Genomic DNA, 24,292 nt, shown 5'->3' with positions numbered 1-24,292 from the left:
GAGGAATATAATATAATAACAAAGAGAGAGGAAATTAGAAACCAGGAAGAGAAGGAGATCTTAAATGAGATATGAAATGAGCCTGAGAACCTGAAAGAGATGAGTCTGAAACATGACAAAAATTATATGATATCATGAAGAAAAAGAAAGATGAGCCTTACTTTTTTTCCAAACGGCAGAGTAAAGGTGTGTGTGTGTGTGTGTGTGTGTGTGTGTGTGTGTGTGTGTGTGTGTGTGTGTGTGTGTGTGTGTGTGTGTGTGTGTGGATAAGGGCATCTATCAAACACCATCAATGTAAATTTAGTAATGATGGGTAGTGGAAGATGCTGCTAAGCTTTGTTTCTTATAGAGCTTGTGTCGTTCTTGACGATCTCTTCACAGAGGAGTTGTTGATGTCCAGCTCTTTTATGACCTTCTGGAGTCAACAAGGAAAGAAACCTAGCCCTAACTTGTCAATTAAATATGAATTTTAAATCAATTTCACACAAATATGACGTACCATCGGATTGTAATTCCGTGCAAAAATCAGTGTAAAATATCAAGAGTTTTTGTTATATGTTTATATGTTTTGTTTGTTGGTGCTACTGAACGATTCATCTTAGAAGGAGGTATGGTCTTTAGGTTGAGGAGGTAAACATACTCTTTCTGGGGGGGTTTCGCATTTTGGTTTTATCCCCTGACTTTAATGGTATGTCAAGTGCCAGGATTGAAGGGTCTCCGCTTTCATAATATAATTGCCGGGTTTTATGGGCAAAGAAAGTGCGGCCACTTGAAGCTTCAAATACTTGACGAGAAAACTGTTGCTTTATCCAATCAGATTTCAAGTTGGCAACAGCGGGCCGTCTAGCAGGCATCCAGTAACCTCGACATTTTCACGTCCTTGGATTGGATAGTCAGTTGGCACTGGTCATGGCTCGTAGAGAAAACAAGCTCAAATATATTAACGTGTATGTAATAGCTGTTTTTTATTCCACAATGGTTGACAGAGGAGAAGAAACTTTTAAAGAAAAGTTGGACATTGTGAGGAAAGCTCGGCCCAGACAGTTTTAACCAGTCGTGAAGCTTGTCACCAGTCGATAAACTCAAAAAGTACTACAGAAATGCATGTAAAACCCGGTATGGACTGTTTTTGTTCTTTTATGAGGTTAAAGAGATGATGTATGTGGGCGGTGCAGTTGTGGCTACACTGAAAAGAGACGTGTTGAATTGTGTTTATTGGGTTTCTTGATTTAGTGATGACATTCGTTCTTGCCGTATGAGATTCCTGTCTGCGAAGCGGCGCTCTGTTCTACTGCGTTTCTCTATAATAATTATATATATATTTTTTTAACCCTGTTGTGTAAATGATGGTATTAAAAAGTGAATTGATTATATGTAATCACTAAGATTCGAAAGAGTCGACTCATTTGAATCTCTAAGGTTGAACCCTAGGTTACTTACTTTAGCAATGGCATTAATTCTCACTGTATGAGATTCCTGTCTGTGAACCAGCGCTCTGTTAGGCTGCGTGTCTTTAAAACATTGATTGTATTGAAAGGTTGATTGATTATATGGAATCAATGAGATTCGAAAGAGTCGACTCTTATAAACGAGTCCATCTGACTCGCTGAACCATTTTCGGTGGCGCCTGTTGTACAAAACTCCGCCCCATGTTGATGTTAGCCACGCCTACTTGAGGTCCTTTTTACGACGTGGTCTTCTGCGACGCGAGGTGCCCAAATCGATCGCCTGTGTAAAACTCGTCAATAAAAAAGCGCAATTCAAAATCGCGCTATCAGAACCCTGTTCACGAAGGATGTTACACTGTAATTATACATTTACAGTGGTTTCGGTTGAAAATAATATTTATTTGACGGGTACAAAGTTATATATTATATTACAGGAGGTATTAATATTCAGGCGCGGTGGTCTTTTGCTCTGAGATCCCGCGAGCGGCCACTTCGGAGACGCAAAATGTCTGGAAAGAGTTTTCGTGTGAGCGACGGAGACTGGATTTGTCCCGATAAAAAGTGAGTAAAACATTTTTTGTGTGGAAATATTACGATTTTAATGCTTTAATTGTTGTGTACTTGCGGTCTGAACGCTTCCATTGAGGTATTAGCAAAGCTAGCTAGCTAGGAGACGTGTGACATGGCGTGCATAGATTTCCACGTCGATACAAAAAAAATATGGCTATAAATGCAAATATTATTTTGTTTGGAACTTTTTATACGAATAATTTCATATTCCTGTGTTTTTTATTTGTTTATTATACCACCAGTATCGCTAGCTAATGTCTATTGTTTCACTTTTGTATGCTAACTCTGCCTAAAAGTATTTGATCCCTAATATTTAATACGATTTATTGTATGTAATAAGTGTAGGAATATAAAGGGATTCATATTTATCCGGGGAAAAGTGATATTTAATAAAAGCACGGCCGCATTTCGTCTCTTAACTGATCAGTTTATATTCGAATGCAGTTGTATTCAGTGTAAAATATGTGCCGAGTCCAATATCCAGAGGAGGAAGACGTGTACAGAGAGAGCAGGGAAAGGAGCAGTGTAGGAGAGTAGAGGTTCGGGTTGGTACTTTAAATGTTGGTACTATGACGGGTAAAGGGAGAGAGATAGCTGATATGATGGAGAGGAGAAAGGTAGAGATGTTGTGTGTTCAGGAGACCAAATTGAAAGGGAGTAAGGCCAGGAACATTGGAGGTGTTTAAACTGTTTTATCATGGTGTGGATGGAAAGAGAAATGGTGTAGGGGTGATTCTGAAGGAAGAGTACAGTAAGAGTGTAGTGGAGGTGAAGAGAGTTTCTGATAGGGTGATGATCGTGAAGGTGGAAGTTGAAGGGATGATGATAAATGTCATCAGTGTTTATGCTCCACAAGTGGGTTGTGAGATGGAGGTGATGAAAACATTCTAGAGTGATTTAGATGAAGTGGTAGATGGTGTACCTAGGAAAGAACGATTGGTGATTGGGGCAGACTTTAATGGGCATGTAGGTGAAGGGAACAGAGGTGATGAGGTGATGGGTAGGTATGGTTTTAAGGAGAGGAATGTGGAAGGGCAGATGGTGGTAGATTTTGCTAAAAGGATGTAAATGGCAGTGGTGAACACGTATTTTAAGAAGAAGGAGGATCATAGGGTGACGTATAAGAGTGGAGGAAGGTGCACACAGGTGGATTATGTTCTATGTAGGAGATGCAACCTGAAGGAGTTTGGAGACTGTAAGGTGTTGGCGGGGGACAGTGTAGCTAGACAGCATCGGATGGTGGTCTGTATGATGGTTTTGGAGGCGAAGAAGAAGAGGAGGAGAGTGAGGACTGAAAGAAGAATAAGATGGTGGAAACTGAAGGAGGAAGATTGTAGTGTGAGATTTGGGGAAAAGGTCTGACAGGAGCTCGGTGGTGGTGAAGAGGTGCTGGATGATTGGGAAAACTACTGCAGGAGTGATGAGAGAGACAGTTAGAAAGATACTTGGTGTGACATCTGGAAATAGAAAGGAAGACAAAGATGCATTGAGGTGAGTAGCTGTATCTTAAGAGTGAAAGGGAAAGGTTATAGGACTGTGGTGAGACCTGAGATGTTGTATGGATTAGAGACAGTGGCATTGAGTAAAAGACAGGAGGTGGAGCTGGAGGTAGCAGAGCTGAAGATGTTGAGATGTTCGTTGGGAGTGACGACGATGGACAGGATTAGAAATGAGTTTATTAGAGGGACAGCGCATGTAGGATGTTTTGGAGACAAGGTGAGGGAGGTGTGATTGAGATGGTTTGGACATGTGCAGAGGAGGGACATGGGGTATATCAGTAGGAGAATGCTGAGGATGGAGACACCAGGAAGGAGGAAAAGAGGAAGACCAAGGAGGAGGTTTATGGATGTGGTGAAGAAAGACATGCAGGTAGATGTTTTGGAAGAGGCAGATGTAAAGGACAGGGGGTATAGAGACGGATGATCCACCGTGGTGCCCTCTAATGGGAGCAGCCGAGGGAAGAAGAGTGTCTTCTTTTGATAAAACTTTCTTTCGCGTGTTTGATTTGGCACGTTTTAAGCTGGATGCCCTTCCTAACGCAACCTTCTCCATTTATCTGGGATTGGGACCAGCACTAAGAGTGCACTGGCTTGTGCAACCCTAATGGCTGGGTTTGGTTCTCTGACCGGGGGTCAAACACGGGCCGCAGTGGTGAGAGCGCCGCATCCTAACCACTAGACCACCAGATACAACATCTATAAACCTTCTCTTTGGTTTTCCTCTTTTTCTTGTTCTTGGTAACCATTCCTTAATCCGCCATATTTAACATGAAATGTTCAGGTTCTTTCTAATAATGCAGACAAAGCCAGTTTATAATTATTTTTGTAAAAAGTAGTATGTCATCCATGTATGGCCGCTTCATAATTCTCTCTTCTGACCACTGCTTCAAATCTTAGCTGACACATTTATTACTCTTGACAAAATCAGTCCTCAAGAAGAATTATGCTGTGCTGAATTCTGCATCAAGAGTGTTTTTAATAACACGGGTCACCTTTTGGATTATACTGACTTGGCTGAGTACCACAAAAAAAATGTTATGCATTACAGAAACATCCTGGATTGAAAGGATAAATGGTATAAAGCGCCGCATGTACATCTGTAGAAAAGTTATACATATGCGGTTTTGTAGATTAATCGATGTCGATTAGTTAATTACTGGAAGTATAAACTAAAAAATTTATACTTATAGTTTTTCCGGGTTGCGGCTGATGAAGTCCGCCGTCATTCTATGGTACCAGAGCGGCCTCTTGAGGCGAATCACTGACTCCACGTGCTGTTTGTCTTGACAAGCATCGAAGTAGAAATGAAATGGCATTCATACAGCTGAGCAGCTATGGGTTTAAGGGCCTTGCTCAGGGGCCCGGGAGGTGAAGTTATGACCTTTTGGATCCAATCTCCAATGCCATTATAAAGTCGTGTCAATTTCTGTGATTTTATAAAGTCCTCAGCATCTCTTGGGAATGCATCTAAATTAAGCAGATGTACAATGTCTGGAAACCTAATCCAGTCCAGAATGTTTTATGAGTTATATCTTTAATTTATTTAATTTATTTTTTTGGACACTGTGCAATTCTCAGAAATTTGTAGTTGACACATGATGATGATGCTGGCTGATAATCACGTCTTTGTTTTCTTGTCCCAAGATGTGGGAATGTGAACTTTGCCAGAAGAACGAGCTGTAACCGATGTGGAAGGGGTAAGTGACGATGCACACAGTGTTGTTAATCGCACACGCCTACAGGATTTACTTTCAAAATTAAACCTGTGTGTGTGTGTGTGTGTGTGTGTGTGTGTGTGTGTGTGTGTGTGTGTGTTTGAACAGAGAAAACGACTGAGGCGAAGCTGATGAAGGCAGGAGGAACTGAGATCGGGAAGACTCTGGCTGAGAAAAGCAGGGGGCTCTTCAGTGCCAACGACTGGCAGTGCAAAACGTGAGCGTTCTCATATTAACACTAATGCACACTTGTACACTCATGCGCACTCTTACACTTATACGGCTCTTGCACTAGTCCTTATAGCCTTCACCGATAATACTGCATGTGTAACCTCAATAAAAAAATAATGCAAACATTGTTTAATTGATGCAGATGTGGAAACGTGAACTGGGCAAGAAGATCAGAGTGTAACATGTGCAACACGCCCAAATATGCCAAGCTCGAGGAAAGAACAGGTGACCTGATCAAATCCTTTCTGTGCATTACTCTTCTTCTTACTTTTATTATGATGACTATTATTAAATATTCCTAGCGAGCACTGGATCTAATGGCTTTCCGCACGCCAATATTTCAACATTATTTATTTAATATTTATTAAAATGTTTTGTAACAGGATACGGCGGAGGTTTCAACGAGAGAGAGAATCTGGTTTACAACGAGAGGGAAGAGTCCGATGGGGAATACGACGAGGTAGATATTCATATATATATTAAATTTTTAGCTACGATACAGAATTATATAATAGGGTTATAAGTTTTGTGGACACCTGACTACAATATGGAAAAGTGCCCAGACACTTGAAGTTCTCCACAGATGACACAGGGATGTTGGACATTGTGAGGGGCAGTCGTGTTAGTGTTTCCTAAAGTCCACTATCATCTCCACATTTTTGAGTGTGTTTAGCTCTAGGTTGTTCTGACTGCACAATAGCACCAGCTGCTTCACCTTCTGCTCATATGCAGACTCGTCGCCATCTTGGATGAGTCCAATGAGCGTGGTGTCATCTGCAAATTTCAGGAGTTTAACAGTTGGGTCACTTGATGTGCAGTCGTTCGTATAGAGGGAGAATAGTAGTGGGGAGAGGACGCATCCATGAGGAGCACCAGTGCTGACTGTCTGAATACCGGAGGGAACACCTCCCAGTCTCACCTGTTGTTTCCTGCCTGTCAGGAAGCTGGTGATCCCCTGACAGATGGCAGGGGGTATAGTGCGGTTTAGGAGTTTGGAGTCACACACACACACACACACACACACACACACACACACACACACACACACACACACACACACGTGTGTGTATATATAAAAAAATTTTAAATAAAAGAGTGTGTAGTTTTAATTTTTTTGTACCTATTGTGTATCTTGACAGTTCGGCCGCATTAAAAAGAAGTTCCGAGGAAAAAACAAGAACGACAAAAAGGAAGAGCCTGAAAAGAAAAACGAGGATGATGACGAAGAGGAGGAGGAAGACGACGAAGATGGCGATCTTTCCAAATACAAACTTGATGTAAGGGTCTGACTGTTAAAATTGTGTGATATAAATTTCACGTGTCAGAAACCTGCATGTAACCCACGTTAGGACGACGACGATGATGACGAAGGCGGCGGCGGCGAAGAAGAAGAAGACAACGATGATGACGACGAAGACGACGCGGATTTGTCCAAGTACGATCTGGATGTGAGCGACGAGCTGAAGCCGTCCGAGAAGAAAGAAAGCGGCTCGGGATCTTCTGGCTCATCCTCTCGCTCCTCCAGCTCAAGCTCTCGGTCCAGGTCCAGGTAAAAGGTTACAGGTCAAGGGTAACTCCAGACAAAATGTCAGTATCAGCCTACAGTCTTTATTCAAACCTGCTTTTCCTTTTGTTCATCTACTGTGTGTTGATTTTGTTATGTGTACGTCGTTCATCACGAGGGTGGGGAGGTTTATCTGCTCAGGTGTAAATTTGAGGTGATTGAGAAGGTTACGTCAAGCTGAGTAGGTTTAGTTTCCAATTTTTTTTTGTTTTTTTTAAGATATTTAAAATTTGCAATGATTGAATTGTTTAATTGGACAATTTTAATTAGAACACAACTTTTTTTTTAATCCTATTTTTGTTTTTCTATTTTATGTAGTGTTTGTTTGTTTTTTGTGCCAGGATTATTCTGGAAAAAATAATTTTTTATAATAAATAAATATTTTTTATTTTGTTTATTATTATTAATTTGATTCAAATTTTTATCCTTTTAAAAAAAATTATTTTTAACCATATTATGTTAAAGGTTTAGTGACTTTTTTAAAATTATATTTATCTTCTATTTAATTCTGAAAATATTTTATTAATATTTATTTAACCCTAAATTCACACCAGATCGTAATTAAATTCTATTTATGCAAATTAGTTACGGAATTTTTATTCCTGTTGGGGTGGGGGGGGGGGTTCGGGGGTTTACATGGGGCAGGCAAACTCCTGAGAATCTTCTATACCTTCCTTTTTACTTACACGGTCCCTTTTTTCTTTCTTTTTCTTCTTTTTTTTAAAACGTGTTAAAGCGTTCTCTCCCGGGTTTCCTCGGGATCAGGAGTGTACTGTTTGAGCTGTATGTTGTGAAGCATTTTGCCTTTTCTTCGCCATTTTGTTCGGGGAAATTGGAAACGTGTCGCTGTGTGTTGCAGATCCCGGTCCAGGAGCTCGTCCGGTTCCAGATCACGCTCTCGCTCGAGGTCTCGCTCAAGGTGAATGAGGTGACATGCGCTCTCCATGGCAGAGAGAGTGTATGCGAACTCGCGGTGGTTTACAACAACCGCTTCGGACTCCGCAGCAGCACCACTTTTTTTTTATACTTATTTACATTGAATTTTGTCAAAAACTAAAAAAATTGTTAGCTGCTATTTAAATGTAGAGAAGTAATTTTTTCTCAATTTTACCCAGAGGCACAAAGCAGCATGTCTTCAGTTGTGTATTGTGCATTGGAGTATTTATTTTGTCGTGTCACTGACTGGAAAAAAACCCAACAAAAAACAAAAACACCTTGTATCCCTTTTTAAAAGATCCAGCTCCCGCTCTGGGAAAGACTCCGCCTCCTCGAGAAAGAGGTCTCGCTCGTCCTCGGCGTCCCCTGAGAAAAGCCAGAAGAGAAGTCGCTCCAGATCCTCCTCTGGCGGACGCAAAAAAAGACGCTCTCGCTCCCACTCGTCCGAAAGGTTTGGGTTTATGTGGTGTAACCAAATGACCTCCTTTTACATTTCATTATATCGATGAGAGATTTCTGCTTGTCTCACAGAGCTGTAGCACACCTGCCAACCTTCACATGTGACTTAGTATGATTTCTTGCTTAAAAAAAAAAAAACCCGATTTGGTAGCTCCGCCCCTTCATCTGTAATCTCATCTCGATTTTTACAATCTGTTGAGAGAAACGGAGAATATTTTGACTTTAATGCAAATAAACATCACGTTTATTCATGACGTCCTACCTCACTCGGATAAAAAAAAAAAAAACACACCAGAGAAAAATCATTTATCATCACTAAATGTGCCGATGCGCAAAGTCTCAAACATGCATCCGGCAATTAAAACCGTCCGTGTGGAAACAACATATAGTAAAAGTTCCGTTTGGTGTCATGATTTAAGTCATTGAAAAAAAAATTACATTTGTATTTGTTCACAATTACATGGAATTAAGTGTGGAATGTGATGATCAAAAAGAAGCATGTAGAAACATTATGGGCAGGTGTCCACAAACTTTTGGCAAGAGTGTCATGGACTGCTTTACAGTACAGTTTATATTTGGATCCATTTTGATGCTTCTTCAACTCCTCGTTATTCCTTTTTATCGGTTGGCAGGTGTGCTCTTTTTCTTTTCTTTTTTTTTTTTTTTTCTTTTTATTATATATCCTCCTATGATGTGTCACTAAGTTCTCTGTGCTCTCTTTTTTTCTCTCTCTTTCTTTGACTCTCTCTAACTCTAGGGGACGTGGCTCATCCGGATCGTCTCGTTCTGGCTCGGCCTCACAAAAGAAATAATTAAGAAAAAAAAAAAAAAAAACCCACACACAGAAATAAGGGGAGAGGAAATCTTTCTAGAACTGCATGTTGTCTTAAGGGAGAGAAACAAAACTCTGCTGAGTGCACTGCTCATATGTTCAGTCCTTTTTTTTTCTTTTTTTTTTTTCTCCCCTTCATGATTCGGTAACTAAAAATCTGCCTTTCTGAGCGTGTGGAATCTCTAATCTGTCTGAGTTTCATTTGCTGAAGGTAGTTTAAGGAGCTTCATGTAGAACTAAAGAATTATTTAGATCACGCTGGTTTTCCCGTTCGAAATTCTCTAAATTGTGTTTGAGGGCTGTATGTAATTCAGTAAACCGGTTCATCAATCGATTTGTTTTTTCATTGTGTAAGACGAAGGTAAGTATGCGTTTCTTTTTGTTGGAGGGAAAATTTTTAGCCATATTGATCAAATTTGACTTTTTTTTGTTTGGTCGTTTTTTTTTTTTTTTGTTCATTTAAAGTTCATCTCTGGAAGCTTTAGATTTATACAAGTCCTGATTGGCACCGAAACATGCAAAAAAAAAAAAAAGTAGTCACGGTTTGTTCAGGAACCAGCTCGGCAACGCCAGAACCGTAATAACATCCGAAATCGGGACGCATCATGTAAAGCGACGATTCGATTCGTTACAAATTCATGACCATGTGATCAGCGTGAATAAAAAAAAAACTGTTCAAACTTTATCCGTGTGCTGATTTCCTTTTATGGTCATTACAATATTCTGTTTCACAGGTATCTATTGATTACCGTCAATTTCTTCAGACGTTGTACGATCCCAGTCGTTTTGGCGATATGATGTTTTATTATTTATTCAGCTGTTTTAAAGTTGCAGCACTTAGTCATGGCCAAAATTGTTGGCACCCCCCTGAAATCTTTCCAGAAAATCAAGTATTTCTCACAGCAAAGTAACGCTGCCAAATCATTTTGTCCAGTCCGTTTTTTTTTGTTTTTTTTTTTCTCCCCCCCCCCCCTTCCTTTTTTGGTTTTGTTCCAATACACACAAAGGGAATAAACGCGTGTATAGCAAACGTGTTAATGCAATACTTTTCCGTGAGAAATACTTGATTTTCTGGGAAAAAAATTCATGGGTGCCAACAATTTTGGCCATGACTGTAGCTGCTGTACTTTTATGTAAAAAAAAATCCCAACAGAAAAGCAGGAAATGACCAGCTAATTTGTGTGTAAATATTACTGTAAAGTAATTCTTTACAGCAGTAAATTCCCGATACGATTTCCACCAAATAGTCGTAAAATTCATTATTATAATTTTTTTCTTTATAAATAGAAATTCATACACAAAGTTGGTGTGTGATGTCGGAGGGATCATTTTTAGTTTTCGTTTTGTTTATTAAATTTGTGGTGATAAAGGATTAGTGTTCTTTCTGTGTATTGTTGATATGCAGTATGTCACAGTACGGCAAAATATAACAGCTGTAAAGTTGCCGTAAAAAAAAAAAAAAGCGCAATTACCTGCTGTACAGTTACAGTATCAATAAATGTTTTATTTAAATGTAAAAAATTTTGCATGTTTGTGTAAAATACTGTAACGAGGCAGCAAGGGAAAACTTTACAGCTGCTGTAATGTGAGTAACAATGTTACATACACGTTAGTTTCTTTGAATAAAATTATAAATAGATGTCAAGTTTATTTCTATTGCGCTTTTCACAACAGACATTGTCTCAAAGCAGCTTTACAGAATATTAACAGTGAAGGTGAACGATGTGTATTTATCCCTGATGAGCAGCCATGGAGACTGTGGTGAAGGAAAAACTCCCTTAGATGTTATGAGGAAGAAACCTTGAGAGGAACCAGATGCAAAAGCAGAACCTCATCCTCATTTTAGTGACATCAAGAGTGTGATTATAGTCTTTAAACACTACAGAACACTGGAGAGTGAGAACTAACATGAGCACTGGAGTGTGTGAATATGACTGATGATCTTTCTACAGTCTTATACAGTCAGGTGAGATTATAGAACTAGGAGCTACTGAGCAACTCCTAAAATTGCTCAACATCTGAGATCATCACAGATCCAACACCAGCTTCTCCATGCCAGAGCCTTCAAACACTCAAAGTCAAGTCAAGTTTATTTGTATAGCGCTTTTCACAACAGACATTGTCTCAAAGCAGCTTTACAGAAAACAACAGTGAAGGTGAATGGTGTGCGTTTGTCCCTGATGAGCAGCCGTGGCGACAGTGGCAAGGAAAAACTCCCTTAGATGATATGAGGAAGAAACCTTGAGAGGAACCAGACTCAAAGGGGAACCCATCCTCATATGGGTGACATCAAAAGTTTGGTCATAAATCTTTCAACAATACAGAACAATTTGTGATCATCATAGATCCAGCATCAGCTTCTCCATGCCAGGGCCTTTAAACACTCGGCATCTACTTCTCCATGATCATCCATAGGTCCATAATCTTCACGAGGTGGGACGTGACTGGAGCTGGCCAAACCTCAGGAAGCCTCGGGATGGGGAGAGAAAGAGAAGCAGTGGAGAGGAATTAGCGTAGCTGCTGTTCATGATATTAACAGCACAAGTTGATAATGTGCATGTAATCATATATTCTGGAGCACAAGGTTATGATGTGATGTGTGTGATGTGTGTTATGTGTAGGCTTTGCTAAAAAGATATGTTTTTAATCTGCACTTAAACTGGGAGAGTGTGTCTGAACCCCGAACACTGTCAGGAAGACTATTCCAGAGTTTAGGAGCTAAATGTGAAAATGCTCTACCGCCTTTAGTGGACTTTGCTATTCTAGGAACTACTAGAAGCCCAGAGTTTTGAGATCTCAGGGAGCGTGAGGATAAAAAAGTGAGGATAAGGTCTATGTTGTTTGCCATCTCATCAAGATGATCAGCAGTTATGGGTTTAATATGAAACTGAGATAAATCAGGCAGGTTATTTATGAATCTGTCCTTAGTGGTTGGAATAATAGTCCTGCCAAGTCGATACCGTGGTGAAACACGGTTAATCTGCTCTACCGGTAGTGTGTACAGTAGGAGATAATGGTCTGTGATGTCATCATTCTGAGGTAAAATATTTATATCAGTGACGTCTGCTCCGTGGGATATTATTAAGTCTAGTGTGTGGTTAAAACGGTGGGTTGGTCTGGTGACGTTTTGTTTAACTCCAAAAGAGTTTAGTAAATCGACAAATGATAATCCTAGGGCATCGTTTTCATCATCTACATGAATATTAAAATCTCCTACAAGCAGCACTTTATCAAAGCTGATCAGGAGGTCTGAGAGAAAACAAGCAAACTCATGAAGAAAATCAGCGTAGGGCCCTGGGGGTCTGTACACGGTGACCAGAGCGAGTCTTCTATGCATCTCTGAAAGTGCAATTTTAAGAACGAGCACTTCAAATGATTTAAAGCTGAATCCTAATCTCTGACTAACATTAAGAGAAGCACTATAAATGGTTCCTACACCCCCCCCACGACCAGTCTGACGGGGCTCATGCTTATAAACATATCCTGACGGTGTCGACTCGTTTAGACCCATATAATCACCTGGTTTAATCCAGGTCTCAGTGAGACAGAGTGCTGAGAGATTATTATCTGTGATCATCTCATTTACAATCAGTGCTTTGGGTGCAAGTGATCTAATGTTTAAAAGACCGAACTTTAGAACTTTGTTGTGTTTGTTTATCTGGCATTTTTCAGTTTTAACTGCAATAAGATTATTTCTGGATCTTGTGTATGTAATTCTTGGTTTTACTACACGAGGAATAGATATGGTTTCTATAAACTGGGCTGTGTGTGAACTTGTAACTATTTGGTCTGTAGTATGCGTGTTCTTATAGTTGAAGATTTCTTGATGTCTTACCAGTCAGATGGTGTGTAGTATCCTAGAGATGTTATCTGATAGCACTGCTGCTCCAACTCTGCTGGGGTGCAGGCCATCAGGGCGGAAGAACCTAGGACGCTCCCAGAAACAGTTCCAGTTATTAACAAAGAGAAGTTTATGTTCTCGACACCATGACTGTAACCATTCATTTAGAGCTAAAAGTCTACTAAACTTCTCAGCCCCTCGCTGGTAAGTGGGAAGAGGTCCTGACACAATGATCCTCGTTGTGGGTGATGTCCAGGGAGGTCCAGTGTCCAAACTTCACATGAGGTGGGATCCAAATGGTGCTGGTACGTCTCTAGATGGTACGGGATGTTTGGACTTATTTGAAGATCCATAGTTATGAGGTGGTATGAGACTGAAGATGGAGCAACCTCAGGATGCCCGGGGATGGGGAGAGAAAGAGAAGCAGTGGAGAGGAATTAGCGTGGCTGCTGTTCATGATATTAACAAGCACAGGTTGATAATGTGATGTGATCAGATGTTCTGGAGCACAAGGTTCTGATGTGATGTGTGTCTGAGCCCCGAACACTGTCAGGAAGACTATTCCAAGGTTTAGGAGCTAAATGTGAGAATGTTCTACCACCTTTAGTGGACTTTGCTATTCTAGGAACTACTAGAAGTCCGGAGTTTTGAGATCTCAGGGAGCGTGATGGATTGTAGCATGTTAGACGACTGGAGAGATACATGGAGATAAACCATTTAGTGCTTTATAAGTAAGTAGCAGTAGTTTGTAGTGGATTTTAAACGTAACAGGAAGCCAGTGTAGGGATGAGAAGATTGGGGTTATATGCTGATATTTTCTTGACCTTGTGAGAACTCTGACTGCTGCATTCTGGACAAACTGTAGCTTGTTTATTAATGATGCAGGACATCCACCTAGTAATGCATTACAGTAGTCCAGTCTGTAGGTCATGAACGCATGGGCGAGCTTCTCTTCATCAGATATAGACATGTTTCCTAGCGTAGCAATATGTCTAAGGTGGAAGAAGCTGTTTTTGTAAAAAAATAACCCCCAGGTCTTTTACTGTTGAACTAGTAGTTACAGAACATCTGTCTAAATGCAGGTTGAAATGCTGGAGCTTCTGTGTGCTGGTTTTTGGGCCGATGAGCAAAATCTCCGTCTTATCAGAATTTAATAATAGTTATGAGTCATCCAGTCTTTTAGTTCCATAACAAACTCAGTTATCCGAGCTAATTGAGTGTATCATCTGGTTTGTATGAGATGTATAGCTGGGTATCATCAGCATAACAGTGGAAGCTCATCCCATGCCTTCTAATAACTTCTAATAACATCATTACAATATTGAGAATAAAGGTATGTTGCGCTCATTTTTAAAAAAAAATTTATTCGCATTTGGAACAAGAATTGTGACCAATTTTTCTCTGGTCATTTACTTCCATAAAGTGAAGTCCTTGAAATCTCACTATACCAAATCTGGTCAATGAACCTAAAGTGCAAATTGGAGCTGGAATTTAAAGGGAATTTTATTTGTGGTCTTTTCTTGGGAATAAATGTTACATTCTGGGGCCATTTCCACAAAAGGTACATAATATAATAGAAACTCCAGCGACATATTCCGAGATCTCAGACAGTATTATATGGTGCAGGGTTCTGCAGTGAGGGTGAAGGTTTTGTTCATGGTAGAACACTGTAGGAATGTGAGGGACTTCTATTTTTACATGGCTTTTAAAAACACTGATCCGTAAGAACTCTGATTGAAACAAGGATGTTGGATGAAGCCACTGACTGATTATGGGCTGATGGTGGATCATCTGGCTTGTTCACGAGACCCACAAATCCACATTATTTAAAGTTGCACATTTAGATGGTAAGATTAGAAAAAAGATTTTGGCAAGAACACATAAACCCATGATGTTTTGGAGTAACTTAAAGTGGAATTAAACATTTAGAGACCTGCAGTTATGCAGAATTAAATGTTGCCATGGTAACAGCATCCCTCTTCATTGTTGATTTTTTATTTTTTTTTATCCGTAGCAAAAACACATTCTGTTCTTTCATATATTATTTCTAAAGTTTTCCAGGTAAATGAAGGGCACTAAGGGTATTAAATCCGCCACCCCACTGACATGAAAGAGTGCAGCGTGCATCATCACTGCTCGACCTCCAGATGGCGCTCCAGACATGACATTCATACCATTAATATCTATTATACTGTAATTAAAATGTCAGACACTCCCCCCCCCCCCCCCCCACACACAGCGTTTAAGATATTTCAGGAATAAAGCTATAATTGAAGGAGATACACTAAAGACCTGAATTCTAAAGTTTGCATTCCAACGTTGCTGCTTTAAAGTTACATCAAAAACAAAAAAACAAACTTTACCGCAAATTCATAATCCACTGTAAATCTGTAGTCAATTTCCAGCAAAGCAACACTTCATTGTGAAGTTACAACTTTAATACGTCCACAACATGATTACAACTTTACCCTCAGTGTTGAAGTCTCACATGTTCACAGCATTATTTTTAGATGCAGTGTTCTTCTTGCATATACAGTATTTCTTTATTTTCTTCATTCTTTCACGTGATTATTTTCCCCACGTGTTTATAAATGTGCCATTTTGAGGTCATAAGTTTTAAATGAACATGCACGTGTTTGTTTGTTTTTTTGCACGTGTGGGAAAACTTAGGACCACACGTGTGTTGATATGTTGACGTTTTCGAAGGCTCATGGGCGTGTGTGTGTGTGTGTGTGTGTGTGTGTGTGTGTGTGTGTGTGTAAGATGCTACTTTCTCTGTGCTCGGTGCTTGTGCACATTGGACAGTTATGAATGTCCATAGCAGGAGTCCCGCCTCTGAGCTCGGACGCGTAACGCGCGTTTGCGCTCCCACGCCGCACTCGTTCCCGACGCCCGCGTGTCTCCCACCCCGGTCATGGTGAGTCCAGCAGGATGACGTCCAAATGTGAATCAAATTCACCCTCGAACCGCTCCTCCGGAGACGCGATGCTGGAGTCGAACGTGTCCAGATCGGAGCACAACGGCGGCCGGAGCGCCACGTGCGGCTCGGTGTCCGTCGCCTACCCCATCACCATGATGGTCACTGGGATGGTGGGCAACCTCCTGGCCATCATACTGGTCTACAACGCGTACAGGCGCAAAGAGAACAAGCGCAAGCAGTCGTTCCTGCTGTGCATCGGCTCTCTGGCGCTCACGGATCTGTTCGGGCAGCTTCTTACGAGCCCCATAGTGATCTCCGTGTACCGGGCCGAGCTCCAGTGGGAGCGCGTCGACGCCTCGGGGACCCTGTGCTCGTTCTTCGGCGTGTGCATGACCACTTTCGGCTTGTGCTCGCTGTTCTTCGCGAGCGCCATGGCTGTGGAACGGGCTCTAGCCATCACCGCGCCACACTGGTACTCCAAAAGCATGAAGACTACCGTCACCAAGCACGTGCTCGTCTCCATCTGGTGCCTGTTGCTGTGCTTCGCCCTGCTGCCCATCATCGGGGTGGGGAAGTACACCCTGCAGTGGCCCGGGACCTGGTGCTTCATCAGCACGGGCGACTCGGACGTCAGCGGGAACACATTTTTCGCCGTGACCTTCGCCGCGCTCGGGATCTCCTCGCTGCTCGTCACGTTCTCGTGCAACGTGGTGACGATCCGTGCGCTCGTGGCGCGCTGCAGGGGAAAGCCCAGCGCGTCTCAGTGGTCCAGGCACTGGGAGAGGCTGACCACCGAGACCGTCATCCAGCTCATGGGGATCATGTGCGTGCTACTCGTCTGCTGGTCTCCCTTACTGGTGTGTATTACACGTGCGTGTGCGTGTCATAAAGTGCACGTTATTTCCAATCTCACAAACTTCTAGCTTCTGAAATCAAAGCGCACAGGAAAGCTGAGAATAATCAGAAATCAGAAAATCTATATTTAATTATTCTTGTTATAATATAAATTTAAAAAATCAACATTTTTTGCCAGAATTAATTAATTAATCATCATTATCTTAATGTCACAATTAACTTTTTTTGTTACTAATAATTAATAAAATAATAAAGAGTAAATTAATTATTGTGTAAATACATAAAAATTCATTTTTTTAATATTTGTATTCGTTAAAATGCTAATTATTCTTCTTGTCAATTATCATTATTATTAATATTATTATGATGATTATTATTATTATTATTAACGTTAGAAATCTCACCATTTACACATAATTATCTAAACAGTTTGAGCTTCGTCATTAAAGTCATTATTTTGCTATAAATCTACACCATAAATTCTAACAACTTTGTCTGCCATTTATTTTTTTTATTCCTTTTTTAAATCTGGATATAAATTTTCCTGTTTCAAATTTTTCCAATCTCTTGGAACAGTTCTCTGAAGTTTATCAGATATTTCTGATCCTTCTGGAATATTTACTTTATTATTCTTTTTTTATTTATTATTCTGAAAGTTTAAAAGTCAGCTTGAGAAAAAACCTAAACAAGTCCAGATGTCTGAGGAATAAAGAAAAGTTCTTCTGAGCCAGAGATGTGGGACGATCTTTAATAATGAGCGCTTGTGCATAATAAAATCTAATAAGCTTTCAGACGTCCAGTTTCTGTTCATTGTTCTGTTTTTTTTTTTTTTTGCCGTTTTATTTTGGCATTCGTGTTGGTGAATCTTTGCCAGCAGGGAGAAGCTGGAACGCTGGGACTCTTACAGTCCTGCCATCAGCCATTTGACATTTGCAGGCATCTGGTAGCCATCATGCTGGTGTAGGAGCACAAAGCCGTCATTTGTAGTGCACTTTATTAGCATGAACGTTGTGTAGAAATATCGACTGCATGCGATTTACACCTCAACCTACGTCCGTTCTTTCATAAATACGTCGCTCAGGACCATGTGCCCTTTTCATACAGAGAGACGGATGAGATCTCTCTCTCGTTCTCAGTTGCATTCTTCATGGTCATTTGCTTGGATTGAACGATTGCTGTCTTCTCTTGGGAATGTTGTGATTAATCTACAGTTGCTCTGACATCTTTTCAAAGCTTTATCGTTTCTATAGCAACGCTTTATTGGCAGGGACTCGTTCACTTGGCAGCTCACGAACCGAATGTTTACTTGTTGATATTTCCGTAAAAGAGATATTTATTTAACAAAGGTGTAGCGTTGATTAGAGCGATTGTGTGGTGTAAGAGGAATAAAACACTTCAGGATATGCAGTTCTAGGAAATTAAGCAACCACCTGGAGCACCATAGCAACCAAAGACCTAGCAACACCCGAAAACCATAGCAACAACATAAGATTCCATTGGAAAAAATCTAGCAACCCCCTGGAACACCAAAAAATTCCACAGCGACCACCTGCAACACCTAGAATACCACAACAACCACATAGGATTCTATTGGAAAAAATACGTAGCAACCAAAGACCTAGCAACACCCAAATACCATAGCAACCACAAGATTCCATTGGAAAAAATCTAGCAACCCCCTGGAACACCAAAATTCCATAGCGACCACCTGCAACACCAGAATACCACAACAACCACATAGGATTCCATCTAAAAAAACTTAGCAACCATCTGCAACACCAGAATACCATAGCAACCACATTCACTATATTGCCGAATGTTTGTGGAAACCTGGTGAGAAGTTTGAAAGGTGCTTATTGAGCATCACATTCCACATTTAGTCCTAATTTGCTCTTATAATTTCCCCCACACTTCTGTGAAGGTGTTCCACTAGATTTTGGAGTGTGCTTGTAGACATTTCAGTAACACTGTCATGCCGGAACAGGTTTGAGCTTCCAAGTTCCAAGTCAACACAAAATTGCATTATCCAAAGACGTTTTATACAATTGTGTGCCTCCAGCTTTGTGGTAACAGTCTGGAGAAGAACCACGTATATCAGGAAAGATCCATTAAAGGGTCTATATATATATATATATATATATATATATATATATATATATATATATATATATATATATATATATATATATATATATATATATATATATATAAGTCTACAACACTCCTTAAAGTGTGTATTAAATAAGAAGAGCTAATGGACTACGTAATAGAAAACTAAATGATAATCAAATATCACTTGGAGTTTGGGTTCTTCAGCAGTTCTTAAAAGGTTTGACAGATTATTGAAGGTGTTCGAGCTTCAAATTCTTTCACCAAGTGCGAAAAGAAATGAAAACATGGCACGACACAGCTGTACAAACAAGGAAGATCAAAACATGGCTGCATGCTTGGTTTCAACCAACAACCAGCTGACAGTTAAAATCTTGATCGGTCTCAGCACTGAATTCAACACATAAAACAAAGAAAAGACCCCCATATTTGTTTTAATGAGTTTATAAAGTCAGATTAATATATATCTGGCAACCAGATTGGAAAGCAATGCAAGGGCTTAACAACACTATATCAACCACCTACAACTAGCAACCTTTTTGGGATTATCAATCACTTGGAATAGCATGAGAACTACACAGCAACACCTTAGCAGCCATGGAGAATTTCATAAGAACCACCTGGCAACACGGTTGTATCACCCGGGATTACTTAGCAACCAATAATAACCACTCTATTGAACACTTGTAATGTAATTTCAACAGTCAAGCAACACTATACAGCAGCAACCGCCTAAATGACCAGAGAAACTTCTTGGAGTATGCTAACAACCACCTAAAAACATAACAACCCCCAAATAACAACCTACAGCACCAATGCACGTAATAACCAACTAGCGATACACTAGCACCACCTGGAGTACCATGACAACCATTTATCAACACTGTAGTGACCAACTGTGATGCATAGTAACATAGTAACCTGTTAGAATTAGCGAGGAGAAGATCGAATCATTTCAGTGACTCGGTTCTTTGAATCTTTTCTGTCATTTAGTTCATTTGGTTCCTTTAATCAGAAATAAAATGAAATGGTACATTTTCAAATAGCAGATCCCCCAAACACGTCTACGTACATGACTATAGTTCCAATAGTTTATATATGTATATATAACTGCATAGCGTTTGTGGGAGTCATGTGACAAATTAACAAATGACAGACCAGACGACTCACGAGACGAACGACTCACTTCTGTTTCCTGTGTAATGCATTATATATAGTATATGGGAGTCACATGATAAAGGAAGGGACGGCTGTGACTAGAAGAGTTCAAGAGGTGAAATACTCGATTCTGATTCCTGTACAAAACCTACGGAGATTTGGTGATGCTTTGCTCGTGCGCTTCCAGTCGAAAATGAGCGAATCACTCTTTAAAAACGACTCGTTCTTCTGAGTCACAATAAAGACTCGTTCAAAATGAATCAATTGTTCATGAACAATCCATCACTATTTAGCGATTAAATAGGAATATTCCAACAACCGCCTACCATAGCAACCACCTTGTATTACCATAGCAACCACCTAAAATGCCAGAGCAGCAGCCTAGGAACATGTAAGCAACCATTTAAAAAACTGTAGCAACCACTTGGAATACTATCGCAACAGCTTAGGATTTCATATGTAAAGCCTGGAAACACCTTGATATTTACCAGGGATTTTATTTGAACTAACATCCAACACCCTAGCAACTGTATGTAATACCATAGCAACAGTCTAGGTATACCCAGGCAAATAGGAGTACCATAGAAACCACCCCGGAAAACCATCGCCTCCTTGTAACCTTAATGGTTAACTTCCTTTTCCTGCATGTGAGAAGTTTCTCAGGGTTTCTCCAGCTAAGGGTAAAGAATTCTGGACTGCAAGAGCCTCTGCCTGATGCCATCATGATGCCTGATGCTGCCACCATACTCTCACCAGGCATCAGGCATCATGATGCCTGATGCCTGGTGAGAGTATGGTGGCAGCATCAGGCATCATGATGCCTGATGCCTGATGCCTGATGCTGCCACCATACTCTCACCAGGAAAAACCTGCATTTGTTTTAGTGCAACACTCATCTTTAGAACACAGGTTCCCAACCTCCATTTGGGAAATGTTTCAGATTAGTTCTTGCTCCTACTACACCCTCAGGATGGTGGGTTTTTCGAGACCGAGATTGGGAACTTGGCCATGGCTGTAACAGAAGGTTTCTGCCGGGTTCTTGGTTACTGATGATGCTGTGACTTTATGGTGCAAACCTTTGTGGACACCTGAGCATAAGATTGGTATGTGCTTCTTTTTTCAAGATCCTATTTCACATTTGCTGTTATAATAATGTCCACTCTTCTGGGAAGATGTTCTACTAGATTTTGTGGAGAGTTGTGGAAAGTCAGGTACTGATGTAAGTGAGGTGAGGAGGCCTGGGATGCAGTCAAATGTTCACATTTATCCTATAGTGTTTAGGTTAGAGCTCTACAGAAGGCCATTTAAGATCTTCCAGTCCAAACCATGAAAAGCAGATCTTCATGGAGATAAGTTTTTGTACAGGAACATTGTCATGCTAGAACAGTTTTGGGTATTATTTATTATTTACCTTTTTTTTTTAACTTTTACAGATCCTAATGTTGAAGATGATCTCCAACCACACATCTTCTCATCACTGCAAACCGTCGATGATTCCTCGCCTGCCCAGCCGAGAGTTACAGATGGACTGTAACTTCTTCCTGATCGCCATTCGCCTGGCCTCTCTTAATCAGATTCTGGACCCGTGGGTTTACTTGCTCCTCAGGGAGATCCTGTTGAGGAAGTTCTGCCAGGTGGCCAACGCAGTGTCTAATTGCTCTCTGGATAGACAGAAAGAGACTCAGAAGGAAACAGCTCCGGACGCTGTGAAGAATCCGGCCAAGGAGAACGAGGAGTGCAAGAAACTGTCTTCTCCTGATCCTGATCTTGGTGGAAGTACAGAAGCTTGACTGCAGCTAATTATAAAAAAGTGTGGGTTTTGTTTTGTCGCTCAAGGACGAGAAAATCGTGATGAATAACGGCGCCTTTCTGGATTTCAGCGTGAAACTTGAGCGTTTCACTCCAGCATGCCATCGCTTGTAAAAGCAGCTCGATCCGATCCCTCGGCGTCGGAGTCCGTAAATGAATGGGATCCTGTGAAGCGAAACACGGCAGTACAGAGATCTGGACCTGTTCTTGTTAACACTTTGCTTAACAAATACAAGTCGACATATTCCAGAAGCGCCGGTTGTTATAATGGTCTCAGAGCGAGAGAAGGTTTAGCCGGATTGAGTTATCCGGGGTAATTACATGCCTCCGTGTGGACAGCACTTGTCCCCCTGAGAAACTGTGAGGAGATTTTTCTCTGAAGGTTATTATCTATAATAAACTATGAAACATGTACATATCCATATCTGTTATAACCTTTGATTGAGCAATGAAAGTTTATTAACGCTTCGCAGCCTCACATAATTCCAGAGGTAGGTTTGGAATGTACAGTTTATAATCTTTCAGAGCTTTATTATGCATTATGGTGCATTATAAGTAGCGCTATTAACACTTCATTACATCACCAATGAGCATTGAAGCCCAACACCACTTTGTCGTTTATAGTTCATTAGGACGCCAAACGATTTTCTGATTTAATAAATGCCTTTGTTTTACATTTGTGCTAAAACTGGCTGATGATTAACAGCTCAGTGGTTAAGATGCTGGTCTTTTGATCGGAGGGCACCAGTTCAAATCCCAGCACCACCAAAGCTGCCACTGGTTGGATAAATGAGATAATTGTATCTCGCTCTGGAGAAGGCCGTCTGCCAGAAGCCCTAAACAAGAAACGGCGTTCATTTGAAGACTGTGGATTTCAGTTGTAGAAATACGCAAATAAAGTCAAAATATTTGAACCCTGGATGAAGCTAATGTACTAGCGATGTCGTAGACGTCAAGCGCATCAGTGTTTTACTCGATTTCTTTGATCATCATCCTCGTAAACTCTCGTGAACCAACGTCTCTCGTCTTCGAATAGCACGCAGATGTGACTATCGAAATCCTTCACACTGCAAAAAAAGAGGAAGTTTCCTTAATATCTGTGATTTTTTTTCTTCTGAATAAATTGTTTCCTACGTCACCGCTGCAGTGTTCGTTTACTGATTATAACTGACGGCGATGCGCCAAAAGATGAAGCATTTTCTTATTGCTAAATGCTAACCTGAAGTAGGATTTGTTCATTAAGTAGAAAATCGTACATTTTATACAAAACAGCTTAACGTTTCTCTTAACGTTTCGACGTTATTCTCAAAATATAAAACATTTTATTCTCAAAATAGAATTTTTTTTTCTCTAAATATTTCAAATTTATTTTTCTCAAAATATTTCAAATTTATTTTTCTCAAAATATTTACAATTTATTTTTCTCAAAATATTTCAAATTGATTTTTCTCTAAATATTTAAAATTTATTTTTCTCAAAATATTTCGACTTTATTCTCGTAAATTCGACTTTCTTCTCGTAATTTCGACTTTCTGCTCAAATTATTTTTACTTTATTCTTGTAAGCTACGACTTTACTTACATAATCTTCAATTTGTACATTATTTTATTTTTTATTTTTTATGTAGCACTAAAACGTCATAATTTTAGGTAATTTCTTGGTAAAATTCAATACAATTGGCAAAAATTAAAATCCATAGATTGGGGATTTTTAATAAGGGTCAGAGCTCAGGGTAAGCAATGAAACAGCGCCCCCAAGGGAAAAAAAGTTGTTAAGGGCCTTGCTGAAGGGCCCAAAAGTGGACGCTTGGTGGTGCTAGGGTTGGAAAGGGTTGGTGATCAGTAATTGAACCTGAGAACAGTCACTGGATCACTAATTGTTTTTTGCTAGGGTCGACTTTCAGACTCTTAACCACTGAGTGACAATATTGGTGACCAAATGTGTTTTAAACATGGCTTTAATTTACCTCAAATCAGTAGCCATAGTTGCGAGGCAGCTTTGAAGAAATCTACATGAACATGCAGATCTTTGAGAGAAAACAAACAAAAAAAGGTGTAAAATAAAAAAAGAAAAAAAAAAGAAGGGTCTAAAAGTGTGGAAGGTTTATTTATTTATTTATTTATTGTCTCAGTTTGCGATTTTGAATTAATTTATTTTTTATTTGTTTAACTGATAGCGTTCTGTCTGTTATGAAAAAGATCCAATAGGTACACTACATGGACAAAAGTATGTGGATGCCTGACTGTAAGATTGGTATGTCCTACTTTTTGAACATCCCATTCCACATTTAGATCTCCACTCTTCTGGGAAGATGTTTCACTAGACTTTGTGGACATTGAGATTCAT

General features: G+C 40.1%; 2 protein-coding genes across 3 annotated transcripts; both read left to right on the top strand.

The window, feature by feature from the left end:
* Positions 1 to 1,727: 1,727 nt before the first annotated feature.
* On the top strand, positions 1,728 to 9,939 carry zranb2 (zinc finger, RAN-binding domain containing 2). 2 transcript variants are annotated; one of them, XM_083563984.1, is made up of 10 exons: positions 1,728 to 2,009; positions 5,162 to 5,214; positions 5,341 to 5,449; positions 5,606 to 5,688; positions 5,847 to 5,923; positions 6,603 to 6,740; positions 6,813 to 7,012; positions 7,887 to 7,946; positions 8,262 to 8,414; positions 9,180 to 9,939. In XM_083563984.1, exons 1-10 carry the CDS (start codon positions 1,954 to 1,956, stop codon positions 9,232 to 9,234), a joined length of 984 nt encoding a protein of 327 aa, XP_083420110.1. In that variant the 5' UTR covers positions 1,728 to 1,953; the 3' UTR covers positions 9,235 to 9,939. The 2 variants fall into 2 exon arrangements, 1 of the variants encoding a protein (XP_083420110.1); XR_014537143.1 differs by having other exon boundaries at positions 1,801 to 2,009; positions 8,262 to 8,664; positions 8,718 to 9,939.
* Positions 9,940 to 15,785: 5,846 nt separating this feature from the next.
* On the top strand, positions 15,786 to 22,620 carry ptger3 (prostaglandin E receptor 3 (subtype EP3)). Its single transcript, XM_083563712.1, has 2 exons — positions 15,786 to 16,872; positions 21,571 to 22,620. The coding sequence occupies exons 1-2, from the start codon at positions 16,027 to 16,029 to the stop codon at positions 21,925 to 21,927; spliced, it is 1,203 nt and encodes a 400-aa protein (XP_083419838.1). The 5' UTR covers positions 15,786 to 16,026; the 3' UTR covers positions 21,928 to 22,620.
* The last annotated feature ends 1,672 nt before the right edge of the window (positions 22,621 to 24,292 follow it).

Source organism: Silurus aristotelis (assembly GCF_946808225.1).
Source record: "Silurus aristotelis genome assembly, chromosome: 2".
NCBI classification, from domain to species: domain Eukaryota; kingdom Metazoa; phylum Chordata; class Actinopteri; order Siluriformes; family Siluridae; genus Silurus; species Silurus aristotelis.
Note: the sequence above shows the minus strand (reverse complement) of the source record. Positions and strands in the feature narration are given on the sequence as shown.

Coding starts and splice junctions, on each gene's coding strand:
- zranb2 (XM_083563984.1), top strand. CDS start 1,954: ATGTCTGGAAAGAGTTTTCGTGTGAGCGACGGAGACTGGATTTGTCCC. Junction 2,010..5,161: donor TGGATTTGTCCCGATAAAAA/GTGAGTAAAACA, acceptor TCTTGTCCCAAG/ATGTGGGAATGTGAACTTTG. Junction 5,924..6,602: donor CCGATGGGGAATACGACGAG/GTAGATATTCAT, acceptor GTATCTTGACAG/TTCGGCCGCATTAAAAAGAA.
- ptger3 (XM_083563712.1), top strand. CDS start 16,027: ATGACGTCCAAATGTGAATCAAATTCACCCTCGAACCGCTCCTCCGGA. Junction 16,873..21,570: donor TCTGCTGGTCTCCCTTACTG/GTGTGTATTACA, acceptor TAACTTTTACAG/ATCCTAATGTTGAAGATGAT.